This window comes from Pyxicephalus adspersus, chromosome 2 (assembly GCF_032062135.1).
Source record: "Pyxicephalus adspersus chromosome 2, UCB_Pads_2.0, whole genome shotgun sequence".
NCBI classification, from domain to species: Eukaryota; Metazoa; Chordata; class Amphibia; order Anura; family Pyxicephalidae; genus Pyxicephalus; species Pyxicephalus adspersus.
In genome coordinates, this window is record NC_092859.1 from 87159209 (window position 1) to 87178586 (window position 19378).

Genomic DNA, 19378 nt, shown 5'->3' on the forward strand with positions numbered 1-19378 from the left:
ATCAACTAGAGAACGGCTTCTCTCCCTCTGTGGGGAATCAGCGTTGTGACGTCTTCGTCTTCTGGATCGTCGTCTTCTGGATGTTCGTCTTCCGTTTTGAAGTGTAGCTCTGGACCTGGTCCTATGAGCCACCGGAGAATATTGGTCTTCTTCCTGATGTGATGAAATGGTGGGCCGTAAATGGCCTCTGACATTCCTTCCTGGCATCCTGATGGTATAGGCTGCTCTTTTTGGTGATTCAAGTGAAATTGTGAAGGTGAATCTGGCGTATGTGAATGAGGTGTAGGTGTATGTGAGTGAGTTGTGGTGTATGTGAGTAAGGTGCAGTTATGTGTGATTGAAGTGTATGTGATTGAGGTGCAGCTATATGTGATTGAAGTGTAGGTGTAAGGAATTTAGCAAAAAAAACAAATTGAAAACTGCAAACCGCACAAGGCTTCAGTCAAATTGCTTTGGAGACGCGTCCAGAGATGCTTCCAGATTGGCTCCTCCTTAGCAACTAATAGTATGTTTACATCTACCGTATGACCACTCCTGGCTGACCAATGGCATCGTCCAACTGAAATCACATGGCAAGAAATGACAGTTGCTTGGTATGTAAATAGAGTATGCCTGTCTGCACAAGGGCCCTTTTCTAGCCAATTGTAGGGTACTCAGCTGACTGACATTGGCATCGTCCAACCAGTTTTTTTCTCAATTCACAAAGCTTTAACAGCAACACATTTTTCAAGAATGACAATTCATGGTATGTTCATGGGGATCAAGCCTGTCTACACAGGGCCTTACAATCCAGCGGGCACGTGTTCCCCCTCCTAGTCATTAAAGTAGCATCCAATGAGGTGGCAAGACATCTTGATTGCTCAATACAGGCAGTTTTTATCTAGATTCTTTTTGAATAAGTTAAACCTAATTAGTACTGCATACCAAATAATTATTAGTATTCAGCATTTGTCTGCAACAATAATGTTCAAAGGGATTTGCTTGCATTTTATTAGAACCAAAATGTGCTACTTGTCTGTAGAATAGTTATTCTGTCTTTGTGCACAAGTTTCTGGCCATGTCCATATGCCACCATATCCCCTCACATTAATAGGAGTGCACCCCATCACCTATCTCTGCCCCTCCTGTACCCCCATAACTCCTTACAATAATAGTGCCCCCCATATCCCCCTACATAACTACCTGTGCAGCGTACAATAAGGGTATGACACCCCATAAAAGAAAAGGACTCTTCATACACGTTGAGGGAGCCATCACATCCCAATTATATGTGCTAATGGTGGCTGGGCTTCTCCACTCTGTTGCCATACAGAGCTTTTGTGCTCCTTGTTCTCATTTTCTAAATGAGATTTCTAAAACTAGATGAATGGATGACATGGCTCTTTTTAGCAGCTCAAAATGTAGAAGTTTTGTCCAAACCCCAGCATTAGCCATGGCAGCCACATTCTCTGCTGCTAAAAGGAGATCAGAGAAAGTTGGGAGTCTGATTGGTTGCTGTTGTAGGGGACTGCCTTTTTCTATCTGCTTGCTGAGTTGTAACTTTGTAAATTGCAATTAAAGTTGTTCAAGTGTTTCCTGCCCCTGATAGTGGCCTTAGAAACCCCACCAGGATATAAGGAAATGCAGAAAGTACAGGGGCAGAGATGAGAATATGTGCTCTGCCAGGGTAGGTTCCTGCATCCCTTCCAGAACACACTGACTGCTGTGTCTGTGTTTAGTGCGGTATTATATGATTACCCTCTGTATTATTGGGGTATATGTGATATCTGTTATCAGAGATTATTACCCTCTGTATTATTGGGGTATATGTGATATCTGTTATCAGTGATCACCTTGGGAAACCCCTACTGTCAGTGTATCAGCTACATACACAAATATATATATTTGCTGATCTGCGTCCCCTGTCTAGTTACATCTAGCATAGGTTAGGCATCCGATGGCCCATAGGTAGCCGAGGTCCGGTTGCATTGGCAGATTAGTGTGATTGCTAGGGTCTAAGTGGTAGTGCAGATAGATTGTTCCTGAACTCCAGAGACTTTGCCTGCATCCCCGCAATCCAGGATCACAGCATACACAGCCCAATTGCTGGTTGGAGGATCTCCTTGCTGTTTTCAGGATCATCTCATCAGGACTTCTGTGCTCCAGTCAACTCCAGAGGCCTCTGCAACTCATCCTGATACTGATCAGAACTGGAAGTATTTGTGGTAATAGACTGTATATATACCCGGGTATATCTGTGCACAATTCTCCTCAGGACTCTGCTATGTGTACCCATTGATGTTTATGGATTGTAAATATTGTTATTACTGTTTTGAGATATAAAGTTTACAAATATTCCAACCTGTGTGTTGGAAAACCTCATTTAGCTGCAATGGTTAATGTTGTATGCTGGGTGTATTGGTTCCTTGGGTGCTGTTTATTATTACATGACCCCCCCACCTCATAACAGGGCTACACTGTTTAAGTGACAAGCTGATCTGATAGGTTGCTGAGAAGTTCCTGTGATCCTTTTCACCCATGCTGTCACCTCTGCATGATCTATAATCTTGTCTGTCTTCTGTCTGTAATCCTGTTCAGTCTGATGTTCCTGTAAATGTCACAGAACAAATCCAATATCCATCAGTATTATTATTATTTACCTGATGTGTGATCTATTCTGCCGCTTGGATGAGTCAGTGGTAACTATTTGTGGATCTTAAAGAAGCACTCCAGAATAGTAATGTGTAGAGAAAGCATGGTGGGGGTGGTGATTGCACTAATCATACTTAATCTGTGTGATCTTTCAGCAGTATTTGTTTGCTAACACCCAGTACAGAGCACTTCTTTATTAAGCAGCAGCTGCTGACATTAGCTTGCACATAGTCTAGAGTAAGAAGTGCTGGCCTTTTGAAGGAACTGATTTCTGGCGTGACAGAGGTATGTCAGATTTTTAGGTTTTATTCTATGCAACGTATGCATTGCTCCCCAGCTGAGGCACAGAGACCTCCCGTCCATTGGGGTTCCCTTTAAAATGCACCTCCACTACTGGTCTCCTGAGCTCCTAAAAGACACAGCTAGGGTAATGGGATTAATAGGAAGAATATTTCAGTTCCTTTTTAACACTGCATCTGTAGCTTAAGAAATCGCATAAATACCTGAAATGGAACCAAGAAGTCAAAGCCCAACTGAAATGTCTGTTAAACTATTCCAGGTTGCAACGTAGCAGAAGGTAGTTATAAAAGACACAAATTATACAGCTCTGTAAATTTTCCATACTTCATTAAAATCTTATTTTTAGCCACCCAGAGCTGTGTCACCCATGTGCTCTTCATACATGTGGGGTATGTTTTTCTGATTAAGGAGAGATTTCTGCTTGGGAGGTAGGGGATTGGACCCCTTTGATCCCCTCTATGTTGTTGAGGCTCCACCTCTCCAGGGTTGCCTTCACCTATTGGAAATGTACTTCTTGATCTAATACTGCTCATCCACAGACTGGTGATCTTGCTGCCTAGATAGAGTAGAGAAGTGGTCATAGCCACAGGTGGTAAGACCAGTAAAAACTATTCTTTTATGTATATATTATATATTCTATATTCTGAATCCGTAGCCATGCCGTGGCAGTAGGGTTGAAAGAAGCCCCAAGTTAATTTCCTTTCCTTCCCTGTGTACTAAATTATAATTCCCTTCATACAGTTGTAATACTCCATGGCCAGATTTATGGTAGGGAATTTTTATTTTTGCCCAGTGCTTAGCTGTAAGGTTAGGCAGAACTAATTCGCAAGCAAGTTAGCTAATGCAACTACAATTAAAGTAAACTACGAACATGCATTAAGTGAAAAAATGATCAGACATGTCATTGAAAACGTCTTTTAAGCTCTGTGTTAGCATTTTTCTAAAATCTGACTTTTTGGGGCTTCTTTGCAGTACTGGTATATTATTCCCCTAACAAGTACAAATATAGAGGGTAAAATGAGTTCCTATGAACTAATTCACATACTACCTACATAAAAGTAGACTGCTGCCTGCTATACATTTTTTCTGCTGCTTGAATCTTCTGCTACAAAATCAACATCCTGTTGGGGCTGTTAGGTGAGTAATATTTGCTAATAATAAATATAAAAAAAAATTATTAAGGCTGGTTCATGAGAAGTATTTTTGTGGTTAGTGTGGAGTATTAGATGCCTTGTAAAGATAATTATTTTGAACATTTAAAGGTTCACTAATATACTAGTATGCTTTCAATTGATTCTAGCACTAGTTTTTGTAATGTAGTATTTATATGTCCATGGTAACAAAGTGTTGTTTTTATGTTTTAGGTGGTTTGTTGATCCTCCCTTATGCTGTACATCCAGGATGACATCTACAAAGAATATGTAAAGAGGATGATGAATATTTTCATTCTGTCAATTATTCTCTGCATATCTCTGTCCTTCTGGATAATATCTATTACTGCAAGTACTTATTATGGTAAGTACGCTGACAGATTAAAGCAGACCTGAAGTCTAAATTTACATCCAGTGATCATCTATTTTCTCTGTCTCTCAAACAAACTTTTCCCCGGGTTTCAGGTTTGATCCGTGGAGCCCCGCCCACATCCGCTTCTCTGGGTGCCGTCACTTCCAGCTCCTTCTCCTGGATTAAAGTGATCCGCTACTGATTGTGAAGGGGAGTTGCTGAATCTGGTGTGACTGGCTGCCGGTGTTATAGAGCGATAATGGGCACCGGTAGCGGGATGTGCGTCTCAGCTCCACACACAGGAAGAATAGGACTCGTCATACAGGTGCAGGCAGCCATCACATCCCAATTATATGTGCTAATGGCGGCTGGGCTTCTTCACTCTGCTGTCATAGAGTTATTGTGCTCCTTGTTCTCATTGTAATTACAACCATGAAGGCGGATTTCTAAAACTAGAGGAATGGATGACATGGCTCATTTTAGCAGCTCAATATTTAGAAGTTTTGTCCGAACCCCAGCATTAGCCATGGCAACCACATTCTCTGCTGCTAAAAGGAGATCAGAGAAAGTTGAGTTCTGATTGTATATTCTATATTCTGAATCCATAGCCATGCCATGGCAGTAGGGTTGAAAGAAGCCCCAAGTTAACTTCCTTTCCTTCCCTGTGTACTAAATTATAATTCCCTTCATACAGTTGTAATACTCCATGGCCTAATTTATGGTAGGGAATTTTTATTTTTGCCCAGTGCTTAGCTGTAAGGTTAGGCAGAACTAATCCGCAAGCAAGTTAGCTAATGCAACTACAGTTAAAGTAAACTACGAACATGCAATGAGTGAAAAAATAATCAGACGTGTCATTGAAAACATCTTTTAAGCTCTGTGTTAGCATTTTTCTAAAATCTGACTTTTTGGGGCTTCTTTGCAGTACTGGTGTATTATTCCCCTAACAAGTACAAATATAGAGGGTAAAATGAGTTCCTATGAACTAATTCACATACTACCTACATAAAAGTAGACTGCTGCCTGCTATACATTTTTTCTGCTGCTTGAATCTTCTGCTACAAAATTGACATCTTGTTGGGGCTGTTAGTTCAGTAATATTTGCCAATAATAAATATAATAGCAAATAATAAGGCTGGTTCATGAGAATTATTTTTGTGGTTAGTGTGGAGTATTAGATGCCTTGTAAAGATAATTATATTGAACATTTAAAGGTTCACTAATATTCTAGTATGCTTTCAATTGATTCTAGCACTAGTTTTTGTAATATAGTATTTATATGTCCATGGTAACAAAACGTTGTTTTTATGTTTTAGGTGGTTTGTTGATCCGCCCTTATGCTGTACATCCAGGACGAAATCTACAAAGAATATTTAAACATGATGATGAATATTTTCATTCTGTCAATTATTCTCTGCATATCTCTGTCCTTCTGGATAATATCTATCACTGCAAGTACTTATTATGGTAAGTACGCTGACAGATTAAAGCAGACCTGAAGTCTAAATTTACGTTCAGTTAAAAGTCCAAGAACCCAGTGCTGGTGTTACTGGCTCCCTAGTGAATTCCTTATCAGTTTGTATGTTCTAAGAAGATGAACATAAAATGTATCTTTTATATTTAAATCCTGACCCTTCCCTACCCTAACCTGTCATTTTATCTTTTAGTTATTCCCTGGTAAAATCTATTGTGTTGTTTAGAGAGTACTACAATAAATACTAACACACATAACACACACATATTTGTGCACATAATTTTAAATTCTCAGCAATTATTGCAGGTGATTTTTACTACATAATTAAATTACTAGAATTGTAACATACTATACCTTTAGCTTAGAGGAATTCATAAATCTAATACTTTCTTCAGCTAATGCTTTTCCTCTGTTTTACTTTTTTTATTAGGTACACTGCGGCCAATATCGCCATGGCGTTGGCTGGTTTCTGTGATTACTCCAATCATTATTGTGTCCAATGGCTTGAAAAAGAAGAGCTTGGATAATAGTGGGGCTCTTGCAGGTATGTTCTGGTCTCTGGATTTTGCAGAAATATGGTGTGCATAAAAAATAGTATAGATTTGCTTTACATGAATAAAAACTAAAATAACGAAATATAAGTGCTAGATCAAGGATATACATATTACTCTTGGTAACTTCCAAACCACCTAGTCTTGATATTTTTCCAGGCAATGCTAAATTTAAAACTTACCCCTGTATTGTCTAAGGCTATGTATACATGTAAGACTTTTGTTGTTGGTGCTGTACATACAGCGCCGTTTTGCCCTATGGAGAGGGGAGGGGGAAGAACAAGTGAGTGGCACACACTGTTCCCTTTCCCCTTCCCTTGTATTACAATCGTTCACCGATCCATCAGGATGCATCCATAAACGACATCTGACTAGCGCTGTGCACACGTCAGATTCTCGTCCGATATTAGCCCTGAAGAGATAATCGGCTGACGGTCATCTGACATGTGCACGTAGCCTGTAGGTCCCAAAGTGATGAAAGTGGAACAAGTTCTAGATGCATTATCATGTAGGGGTCAATGTGTCATACCCTCCAGCATTCCTCATGTCCACATACCAGCATATCTCTCGGGCACATACAACATCCTCCACTTCGCCCCTGCTCAAACTGCCCACACTTAAACCATACACACTCCTCTCTTGCATATACAGGCTGAACTTCTCGTCCACACATGCTGCCTTCTGTCATACCCTTGAGAGTTCTCTTCTGCACATACTGCCTGCCATCATAACCTCTGCACTCCTGTCCTTCACATGCTGAACACAGCCTTATCCTCTGTACATTTATTAGGCAAAAAATGCTTGTTTGACATTTACTAGTTATTATTTAAATGACATTTACTAGTTAATATTTAAATGATATACAAACTGTTTGTATTTATTCTCAGTACAAAAAGGAACAAAGGCTCCAAATATCCATATCAATTTCCAACTATCTAAATTATTTATCTGTAAAAGAAGTACATTTACAAATGTATCCAGCAAATGTAACACATCCAGCAATTATTTAAGGCATGATATGTTGAGTCACAATAACAAGAAAAGCATAATTTCTTTAACATTTTGACACTCTGGGTTCTCCCCTGCTTCAGCATTTCCAGCCCCATCACTAGGACACAGATTTAATGAACTGTTTCTTGATTGGAAGGCCTAGATATGTAATTTCTGAGACTGCACACCAGGGTTTGTTCATCCTGAAACCTTCTTTAACTCAGAATGCATGTGCAGCAGTCACTTAATAAACCATAACAAGCAGGCAACAGTAATTATTGTATGGCAGAATAGACAAATAGTCTACTGAACAATAAATATCTATAACTGAGTTGTTGTTCTTGCCAACAGCAGCTGCAACTATTAGATAAAACAGTGCACATTTAATTTTACATTCAACCAAAATCTTTAAAATGACTACAACTTTGCTATATACTTTAAAGTATACTTCTGCCTTTGAAGAAAGTTTTTATGTTGTTTTCCTTTCATTGATCTTTGCAGTAACTGCCTAAAACCGTGTCCCTCATTACCTTTTTTAGCTTTTCCTGGTGCTTGTTAAAAAAAATTGAGCCAAACTGGCGCTGCTTCCCTCTATCTACAGAGCCATGTCTAAGTGGCTCTGCATTGTTAATTCTGAGTTGAATGTGGATACACGTATGAGTCTGTAATGGGACTGGTGAAGAAGACTACACACTCAACTGCAGAACTATGGTAGACTGACTGCAGCTGTGAGTTGAAAATTGATTGAAATGTCCTGGCCTATTTAGGAAAATACAATGGGCCTGATTTATTAAAGCTCTCCAAGGCTGGAGAGGATACACTTTCATCAGTGACCCTGGGTGATCCAGCGAACTTGAAATGGATCTGGTCCAGAATTTAAAACATTTGCTTACAAATAATAAATGACTTTTAAGAAACCCATTTCAGGTTTGCTGGATCACCCAGGTTCACTGATGAAAGTGTATCCTCTCTAGCCTTGCAGAGCTTTAATAAATCAGACCCAGTGTGTTGTATTAGAATATTCAGTGAAGTTCCTGTTATTTGAAACGTTGAATGCCCTAAATCCAATCAATTTGCTTAAAAATTATATTGTAGTTACAGTGTATAGTTTTATCAAATACCCTTTTTTTCTACTTGTTTTGACGATTCAGTCAATTGTTTGTCATGTGAACTTCATGGGAAATGCATGACTGAGACACAGTCTACTAAAGTCTCAAATGAAAAGATGTAAAAAAGATGAAACTTTTTTTACCCACAGAACAGAAAGGAATCTGAGTGTGTTTAGTACAGCTTGTTATATGTTAATAAGTAATGTATTCTTTATGGCTACTATACCCATTTTTAGATTTTAAAGATTGTTTACAGCCATCACAGGGAAAGTGGCAGCTTAAAAAGCAAGGCCCAGCGGTGCGAGCCAAGAATTCTATATAAAAAGCAATGAGGTGGGGGCTGGGAACTGCTCTGAAGTTACGATTTTTGTATAAAACAAGCAGTGGATCAACATGTTAGCCAGAAAGTTTGTGGGCTTATAACCAAGTTATTCCGAAAGCATTTCCGAAACAGGAAGTGTAGAGAAATCTCCCTAGCTTCACACATGTAGATAAAGCACACAATACACTACCCATGTTTGCAATGTGAATTTTGGCTTAGGTTACAACCTATTCCTAGCAAAGGTGGTGGAGACTGGACTACATTAACCCTATCATTCCTTTCAATATTACTTCTTTATAATAACCTAGGGTGAATAATCTGTTTGTCACATTTCTGTGTACTCCATTTACGAATATGTTGATGGAAGAAACCTCCCGACAGATCGACTTGAAAGTTAGTGTGTTTTTTTTTTCGTTTTGGAATTACTTCCTCTTTAATTATTTAGTCTTAGTTTCCTAGTATTTGGCCTTACGTGAATTTTAAAACTTCCGGTGCCTAAAGACGTATTAAAGTTAGCTGCTTTCAAACGCAGCTTTGTCTACAATACTTGTCTCCTCTTCCATAGTAAATCACCTTTACCACTAGATGTCCACAGATTTCTAAGTGGAATGACAAACAGCATCATATAAATTCTAGAAATCTTGGGGTAAGTGAAGGTTTTATGGATCCTCCCTTGAGGTGGCTTTACCATGGCATTCTGCACTTAGCATTATGATGCAGAGAACATCTCTGACATGATATTTGTGCTGCTGTCTGCTTTATAAGAAACCATCCATGGCCATCGATGCCCAAAAGGATCATAAAGACATGAAAAAAAAACAATAACACATGCATTAAATAACAATAGCTCATGTTGGAATCTTGCGTGTTGACCTGATCCTGCACATTCAGGATTCAATAAATGTTTTTCATTGATCTAATTATTATTATTATTATTATTAGTCCTGTTTATTTGTGTTTCTGTCTAGGTACTAATGGAGGAATAACATTCATTGGTCTCGTATCAAGTTTTTTAGGAGGCTTATTTGTTGGCTTAGCTTATTTCATTACTCAGCTTTTGTTTGTCAGTGATTTAGAAATCTCAGCCCCTCAGTGGCCAATTATTTTGTATGGAGGAGCCGCTGGTTTTCTTGGATCTATGATAGACTCTTACCTAGGAGCATTAATGCAGTATTCAGGTGAGTTTCTCTGTCTCTTGCATTTGTATTTAAAATCCTTGCTACACATTATCTATTAACCTTTATTAGACATGTTCCAAATATTGTAATGTATATTAAAATTGGAACGCAACTAATTGTTACTGTCCCTGCAGGGTATGATGAAACCACAGGAAAAATTGTTAATCATCCAACAAGTGAAGCAAAATTAATTTCTGGAAAGCCCATACTGGACAATAATACTGTGAACCTGTTTTCATCAGTTCTCATAGCTCTGCTTCTGCCTGGCGTTGCATGGAGTTTTTGGCCAAGGACATGAATGATTTTATATAAAGTGCACTAAAAACACTGAATGGACTTTGATTGGACACAGGCTTGCTATGCATCATATTGTTCTGTCAATATGTCAGTCCAATTATTTTTTGTTTTGTTGTTTTTTACTGGGATCACTTTTAGAATTAAACAAAAGATAATTTGACATGGGTTTTGTAGACTACTTAGAAATAGGACCCACTGTCTTCACATGCATTCCAGTACTTTCTAGCACCTGTTTTATGCACCTTTGCAGATATAAACACCTAACATATAATACCTAGTATTTCACTGGCATCATTATAATAGAATGTAATTTCTAATTTCTGTCTTTATGAATACTGCAACTTTAACAAAATCTATTTAGTTTTCAGATTAATTTTTGAAGTTTAGGAGGTGGGTAAATGTGTACATGTGTTTTTTTCCTGTTAAATCTATTGCTATTTTAAAATAAAAACATTAAAAATAATGTTATTTGGGTGTGGGGTTTGTGAGCATGGAAACCTGATCTAAACCAATCTAATTAGATACTTATTTTACTGTGTAAACTATGGAAAGAAAAACCTTAAGTTATATATTTCATGTACCGGTACAAGCAGATGTCTATAAAGACATATGGATATGTTAGCACAATGACTTTCATTTATTAGCCTTATGAAAGTGCTGAATTTTCAGACCCAGAGTCCAGAGTCTTGCTTCAGATTAAGACTTACAGACGTACACACAGGTAAAACTTTCACCCAGAGCTAAACTAAACTTGCTATACTCGTTTCATCTTTTTCCTTCTTCTCTTCCTGGGGACGTTCTTTGAGCATCTTGATTGGCAGGGCCAGGATTGATGAGTCTTGGTGGTTCTAACAGAAGAATACCTATTCGAGTTCAGACATCTTCCACCTGCAGACTAGTGCTAAAATATTTTCAAATCAATTTTTAAGGTCTTGTATTCTGAATCAACATCCTAAATACACGTCTTCCCATTAGCCTCTAAATACTGCTGAAGACTTTCACCAAGGATCTGTTAGAGCAAGTACACTGGACTTGAACTGCAACTGTACTGCACTGAAAGTCACAAGAGCAAGCTGCTGAGGGAAAGAGAATAATACAATATTTAAAGACCTTGGGCTGGTTATTAAACTAGAAGAAAAGTTGACTAACCCCATTTCTATTGATCCAATACTCTACCAGAAACCAAAATATTCTTTCTTAAAAGAAAAGGAAAAGGTTACTTTTTTTTTTTTTTTTTTTACTTCTGTCTGAGATATTTACAGCTGTTGGCTTGTCAATGCGTGAACGTGTACTTGCAATGAACGTGTACTTGGCATCTTGTTCCTGAAAATTCCTTCATCACCCTGACCTTGCTGGCATTGGAGGACATTTAAGATTTCCATTTGTTTGTGCTGGTAGTTGTAATCCTCTCTTATGGCAGGCTGTACAGCTGTGAAAGTTGGATACTACTTTCATCAGAAGTCAGAACTTCTGGTGGGTCAGAAAATGAGATTTAGGATAGAATACGTCAATCGCCAAAAGGGAACTTAGTAGGTAGCACTGGTATAGAATGAATGGTAAAGGGGGAACCTTCATCTAGTAGCATCATACTTCTGTGTCCACAAAATTCCTGGACGGATGCTCTAAATGCCTGTCTCAGATAGATCGTCAGTAGGTAAGGGAGCCATTGTATAGACCGTATGACATGAAATCTAAATGCCAAACCACCTGTTTCTCTCCAGAGACGCAAGTCTTGGCAGTGGATTTTAATGTCTCAGATGTGAAATTACTTTTTTGTGTTCTTGTTTGAAATCCTATGGAATATCCATATTGAGGAACTATAGATCTTACCTAATAACCCATTCTAGGAAATAAGACATTCTTCAGCAAGGTCCTCGTTGCCTCAGAAAAACTGAGACTTAGGGCAGTTTGTATGCAATTGCAATCAGAAAAACTGAGGCTTAGGGCAGTTTGTATGCAAATGCAATCTGTCCAGGAATGCCTTTGGGCTGAGACAGTGGGCCTAATTTATTAAAGCTCTTCAAGACTGGTGAAGATAGAGAGCCTGGGTGATCCAGCAAATCTGGAATGGATTGAAAACATTTGCAAACTGATAGCAAATCATTTTTAAGAAATCCTATCCAGGTTTTTTGGATCTCCCATGATCAGTCTTACTAAATCCAGTTTGTAAGAGGCAGTGCTGTGTGCTGAGAAATCTCATTTAGTCCTTGCTGAAGTTTACAATTCTGCTCTAATAGTGTTCATTTCACACATGACATCTGCTAAACTTAAGCTTAGACATAATATAAAGAGCTAAGGTTTGAGATGTATTGTGCTGTCAGCAATGGCAAACAATAACTGATGACAACGATTAGTAGAAAACTGAGAGACAAGTTTAACATGGAAGGGGTGGGGAGGGGGTATGGAACAAATTTGAGGTTTGCCCAGAGTTCAAGTTAACACAGAGGAAATGGTTTTTCTGATGTCAGTAAATGGGAGAGATAATGGATAGCCTGCACACTATAACGTATGTATGACAATTGAGATAAGTAGGGTGAATCCGCTCACTTCTCTGAGACAGCTGTAGGCAGTTGAGCTGTGAAAGCAGTAGAGAGATTGGTCTCTGTCTTTCCTACACCTACACTGACACATTACCTGTCTGTGACATATTGATATCACAGGGACCAAGAAGAGGGAATACAAAGTACAGTAGTCTCCCTCTATATCGTAGTTCATAGATCGCAGTCCCAGTATATTGCGGATTCCGCAAACCCGTGGTGTTGTTTTGGAAAGCAAGGTGTGGGGATGCTGAATGCCCCATTCATTTGGATTTTTGAATGGGGCATTCCGATTGACTGCATGAATAGCCAGCAGCCTATCCCAACCAGTTGGGGAACGTTGGGCGTCGGTATATTGTAGATTTTCGTTTAACGTGAGTGGTTTTGGAATGTAGCCCCACAATAATTGGGTTTGCTGTATAGGGTCAAAGTAATTAAAAAAAAAAAAAGCCAGGAGAGGTCTTGAGTGTTGAATTCAGCTTTAAATACATTTTAAAGATGATCTGTCAGGCATCCCTTGGGATTTTTTGATGGAATTTGCCTTCTGATATATTAAACATGCTTCTTTCTGGACATTGACCTAATTTACAGTGAGGTTGAACGGGTTCATTTTCATTGCAAACACAACTAGTACATAGTCCATGAATCGAGAAATGACAGCTTCTATCAAACTCTTCTTTTTTATTATTGGTTTCCTGACAGATTTATTTAACGTTAAAATCATCTGCCTTGCCAGCATTTTAATATCAAACTGCCTTTCAATTTATGACAGTTAATTTTATAAAACAGGCTCATTGAATTTTAGTGGTTTATTGAAAGATTTTAAATTAAACAATCTGTATGGCTAATTCATTTTTATTATAGTTGTTTTTAATATTGGGTGATAAAGATGTCATAAATGCGGTATTATATCTTGAATACTGCAGCCTTTATAATGGGGCTTCTCTTTTATAAAGTGTCTGTACAAGCATAATGTACTAGCACCAACATACCTGATACGGGAACTGGTTGTACTGGTATCAGATGCACAGAAATACATCTTGCAGTACACTAAGAATACAGAGATTTAAGATACGGGCGATGTCTTGTCAGAGGCCAAGGTGAGTAATAAATAAGCAGCAGAGCACCAAATTGTTAGCAGAACCTGTGTTGGGAACAAACAATAACATAAGCACAGCTAGGTACTTAATTCAACAAGCATAATTGCGGGTTAAGGGTGGGAATAAAGATAAACAGCAAACATAGGCAGAGAAGGGAAATCCAAGAGGAGATCAGACAGCTCAGCAACCAATGGTAGGCACAATGTCAAAATCTCAGGTCAAAAAAGTACAGCTGAAAGTTGGAAATTTAGGAATGAACCTGGGCAGGAGCTAAATAGTAATTCGGTGGCAGGTTAGTAGTAAAATACATGCCTGTCTAATACATATCTCCCTATGAATATCTGCCCAGTAGCATGTGAACAAATCCGCTGGCTGGCATGATCACCTTCCAAATTACAGTTACAGCTATCAAGCCGGGTGGTCAGATGGAGAAAACATTACATTCCATCTAATGTCATTTACAGTAAACTTTATTTAAGGTGTTTCTTTAGCATGCGTACCATTACTATACACACAGACTGCAGCCTATTGCTTTGCAAAACCATTCATCCAGAATGGCAAGTTAATTGGTAATGTACCTGCATTGCAGTGCACTATGAGATGTACCTTCCATGTGATGTGGTGTGCCATATTAAAAAATCAGCACATATCCATTCTTACCTATTTATATTTTCCAATCAACAAACCATAAGCTTGTTTAAATGTACAGTAAATTAAAGCTTTGGTCTTCAGGGTTCTCCCCAGCCCGTTTTAGCTGGGGGCACCACCCAGCTCTTTTCAGAAACCACCTATCTGTGTTTGGGTGGTTTTTGATGAGTTGGGTCACAGGGCCATCACGCATCTACAATTTCTTCCCACCAGATAAAAAATATTTCTGGGTTGAACACTGGTCTTTATTTGGGAAAAAAATCCCTTCACTGGTTCCTCAACTCATCTGTATTCTCTGGAGCCAATATAAAAAAAGGGATGTCTGTTGCCTGATCACTTCACAAATTCAGAGGTGTTCAGCTATAAGCACTTCCAAGTTTAGTTTCCAATGTTGTCAGTTCCTAGCAAACAGGGATGGATAAACCCAGTGTATGGGCTTTCTATCCCTAAAATGTTGGGGCAGAATGCAGGGAGGGCCTCAGAGACCCATAAAAAGTAGCTGTCTCTTACCCAGTGCTATCACATACATGTCAGATCCCTTGTGGTAACAGTAAAGTTAAAAAGGATTAAAAAATGTAAGAATGCTATAATAAAAAGCTCCCTGCCTCCAGGCTTATACAAACACAAATATTCATGTATGGTGCGCATGTATGGAAATGATGAACACATATTTTGGTGTACATGCTGAGGAACAATGCTGGGATGATAATGTATGGGTAACTTGATGAGATAAACATTTTGATAAAAGCCCTTCCTATTGACAAGTCTTAGTATTGTTCCTTGTTGCCATTTCATAGATGCACACAAGTTTGAATTGTGACATATTTGGTATTTACAGGTAGTCTCGAGTTAAGGACATTCAACATACGGACAACTCCTAGATACAAACGGGGCTTCCCTGCTTGCTTGTGTGCAGGACAGAAGCTTGAAGGGGAGAGGGAGCAGTTTGCATGACTTGCAGAAGAAATCTTTTGCTAAACACAGCTACACAGAGGTTGTGGTTGATCTTAGGGGGATGAGCTCTTTCTGCAGCATCTTGTAACTCTCCAATGACCAAGACAAACTCTGCAGTTGTTGTTTTGCATATCAAAGCACATCTTGCTCCAGAAGTTGAATGAATGTCTTCATAAAGTTTATTTTTTTGCTTAGTTTGCGATTAGCTCATAGGGAGGATTTTATACAGTAACTGACACCAAGCTACATAATAATATGTTGAGACAAACATCTGTCCTAATTGCATTTATTAAAATAATGTACATGTTCCGACTTTCATACAAACTCATCCTAAGAACAAACCTACAGTCCCTATTTATTATGTAACCCAGGAAATAACTGTATTTATTAGGAGCATTTTTTTTTTATTACCAACATTATATTTTATTACGAGATAGAAAAATATAATATGTTTTGTGGTGTCATTTTTACTCAAAATATAATTTTTCTTGTTTTCTATCTTCTGGATTCCATCATTAAATATTATTATTTTTTTGGAGGGGGAAACTCTGAGAATTGTCAGCATGTCTGTGAATAATGAAAGAATTGATTTGTCAGAGAAAGGGTTAAAACACTCCCTTACAAATGTCAATATATGGAATGTAAGTCATTCCTGGATAATCCAGCCCTGTCTGCAAAACACTTGTCTACAATAACAACACGCTGCTTCTTTCAAACATTCAAACCACGATTACCAAAATAAAATATTCTTCAAATTGCTACATATAATTGTCTGTATTTCTGTGAGCAGAGAAACGTTTTCGGCCATTTTGTCGGAGCCTACAATACAATAGTTTCCATTAGTCTCAGGGAAAATGGCCGCTCTTTCTCTTATTTCAGAGAAACGGTGGCGCTCTAGTGGAAAGAATACAAACAAAACAACAAACTAGCCGTCTGTCTCTAAGGGGACGGCCAATCAGCCGCAGAAGAGCTCTGACAGGTGAGCGCTGAATTCGAACGGAGTATAAATAGCTGGGACGCGGGCAGTCGGTAGTGTTGATGTTGCAGACAGGTGAGTAACACTGTTGGGTGAGTGCCATGCCTGCCTATGCTGGGTTTAATGTACTTCTGATTTCTCCAGGCTTTCTGGTGTGTCATGTATGTTGATTTTGCTTTTGTCTGCTCTGCCATACGTTTTGTAGATACATGATCTATTCTTATCCCACATTCTGGAATCCCCTTTACTGACTGGCCATGCTTCTGCATTGTAAATGTGATCATAGGGCTTTGTTTCCTCATGTCAGTCCTATCCAGTGGTGCACTGATTAACACATCATAGTTCAAGTACATCTGCATAAGTACTGTTTCTCAGCTATATATTCTTTAACTATATATTTTATAAAGATAATCAAAAGCGGACAAGTGTGGGTGACAACCATGGCATAGACTAGTTAGGGTGGTGGAGTGAAAGTAGTCACCTAGGGCTAGGAAGTGTTTAGGATTGCCAGATGGAAAATGTCTCTTTATATCCATTGAAGGTGTTGATACAGTGATATAACACATAGTAGCTGTATATTCTACTACTTTCTGTCTAAATTATGAACATTGGGGCTCAATGCTAATATCTAGTAAAAGGGTTGATGCTTCTTAGATTTCCAATATATAGTAATGTTTCAGTAATACCTGTGACAAATATGCACAGCCAGTTTATTTTGTAACTTGAGTAATAATAATTTCCCTTCATGCACAGGTCTTGATCTGACATAGAATTTTGTGTAAAACAAGCTGTTTTTGTATTCTGCAGAAAGCAGGGATACTTGTCTAGGTGAAGAAAAATGAGCAACAGCAAAGGTTTACAGGCAAAAAGCCATTCTAATCTTCAACTTCCAGTCACGCCAAGCATGACAAAACGAAAACAAAGGTATTGGTATTTTGATAGTTTATAACATATGTAACATTTCATAGCTTGGCTGACCTCAAAATGTTTCACGGTAAAAGCAATAGTTATCATAAGTGTAACGCTGTAGTACTACAAATGTTGTAGCTAGATTTGTTCCAGTGGGTGTGACCATATATTAACACGTCACATTCTTATATGCAGGAATTTTTCACTGTTCATACCAGTTATACATTAATGTTTTATAGATAGGTGATGTGTTAAGTTCCAGCAGAGTCTGAGTTCCTATATTAGAGGTGCTTGATGCCCTTTAATGTAGCATTATATAGCCCATGTGTTTGGCTGCCCTGCTTGTTTGGTTTTCCCTCTGTATTCTGGCTTGGCAGTAAGCACCTGAAATTTTTGAAATGTTAGGTGGTGGTTTTTTTTGTGTATGGTACAACCATCTAGTTATACACTTCCACCCCTGACCCAAAAAAAGATTATCCTGGGTTGTCAATTAAAATGATGTATAAGTTTGCTTTTAAAACAGTGGTCGCCAACCTTTTTCGGTTCCGTGGACCATTAAAATCGCTGGCTCCTGACGGTGCATGTGTGGGGAGCTGGGTGTCACTCAAAGGGGTAACACGTCCCCCAGTGATATAATTATGACATAACCCCACCCACTCTCCTATTGCGGATCTGAGCCTGCACTGGGAGAGTGGGCAGGTTGTGTGCAGGGACACAGCCCGCCCACTTCCCTGAGCCTGGGAACTGCCTGGGGGATGTGGCTCTGGCTGGTGCATTCCCCCCCCCCAACGTGGTCCTTCTCCTGACCCTACTCGGGGTGCACTGACCAGAGCCGCGGACCATGAGTGGTCTGTGGACCACCGGTTAGCGACCGCTGCTTTAAAAGACACTTGTGCCCATACATTTTTGCAAAGATAAATACTGTTGGTCAATTTTTTTTTTTTTTATTCATTATCCACTCCACAGCAATATCCCTGTTCTGGGACATGAGAGCCACTATGACCTATTCAAAAGTTGGTTTTTATCTGTAGTCTAAAACCTTTTTATTTTGTGTAAAATAAAATTGTTTTCGTTCCCAGCATTACTGCAGAATTCAAATTCAGAAGTCCAACTGATAACATGATATCCCCATGTTCTTTGAAGTTATTGAAATCAAGGATTCAAAATGAGAAAAGGTGAGCTGCTGCTTAAACCATAATCTATTTTTTTTTTTTTTTTTTGTACAGTGGTTTGTTGTATTTTGTTTACAGCACTTGCTAATCTTTGGAAATCTACTGCAGAAAAACCTTGCAGACGTCCTCTATAGCAGTGGTCTCCAACCTCTTGCAGGTTGTGGATCACTAAATTTATGGACTCCGGGCTGTGCATGTGTGGGGAGCCGTGTGCCCCTCAAAGGGGAAGAATCTTCCCCCTATGCTGACGTCATAATGCCAGAACCTGCCCACTCTCCCATCGCAGGTCTCAGCCTGCGATGGGAGACTTGGTGGGTTGTGTCATCCACCCTAAAGCTGTGATGTCTCCGGGGGGATGTGGTCTGTGGCTCTGGCCGGTGCACCTTCTGACCCCGCTGATGAGTGGATTGGGGACCTCTGCTCTACAGAGTTTAACACCCAGGTTATTATGAGAAACTACTAATCCAATGCTATCTTCGCTTAGCAAATTCTATAAATACTCGACATCATGGCTACAAAGACGGGAAACGTCCCCCTTATTTAGTCAGGCCTGCTACACTAACACCCATTAAGTTCTTATACGGTTGGTTATGATGCTCAACCCCTCTGTTAAAATTACATTCTGTATTTAAGTACTGACCACCAAAGTAAGACTATGAATTGATGTTTCTGTATTTAGAAGTGGGACATTTTATGTGGTGGGGTCTTCCCCATCCTAGGATTGTAT

The 19378-nt window shown here is 39.0% G+C and overlaps 1 protein-coding gene and 1 long non-coding RNA gene across 2 annotated transcripts; both read left to right on the plus strand.

Moving 5' to 3' along the window:
• Window positions 1-4599: 4599 nt before the first annotated feature.
• On the plus strand, window positions 4600-10818 carry TMEM19 (transmembrane protein 19). The gene is made up of 5 exons (XM_072399024.1): window positions 4600-4759; window positions 5751-5901; window positions 6339-6495; window positions 9823-10058; window positions 10193-10818. The coding sequence occupies exons 2-5, from the start codon at window positions 5772-5774 to the stop codon at window positions 10354-10356; spliced, it is 687 nt and encodes a 228-aa protein (XP_072255125.1). The 5' UTR covers window positions 4600-4759; window positions 5751-5771; the 3' UTR covers window positions 10357-10818.
• A 5693-nt stretch (window positions 10819-16511) lies between these two features.
• LOC140322099 (uncharacterized) lies at window positions 16512-18664 on the plus strand. The gene is made up of 3 exons (XR_011919134.1): window positions 16512-16645; window positions 17378-17494; window positions 18559-18664. It is a non-coding gene; the product is annotated as an uncharacterized lncRNA (long non-coding RNA).
• Window positions 18665-19378: the final 714 nt, after the last annotated feature.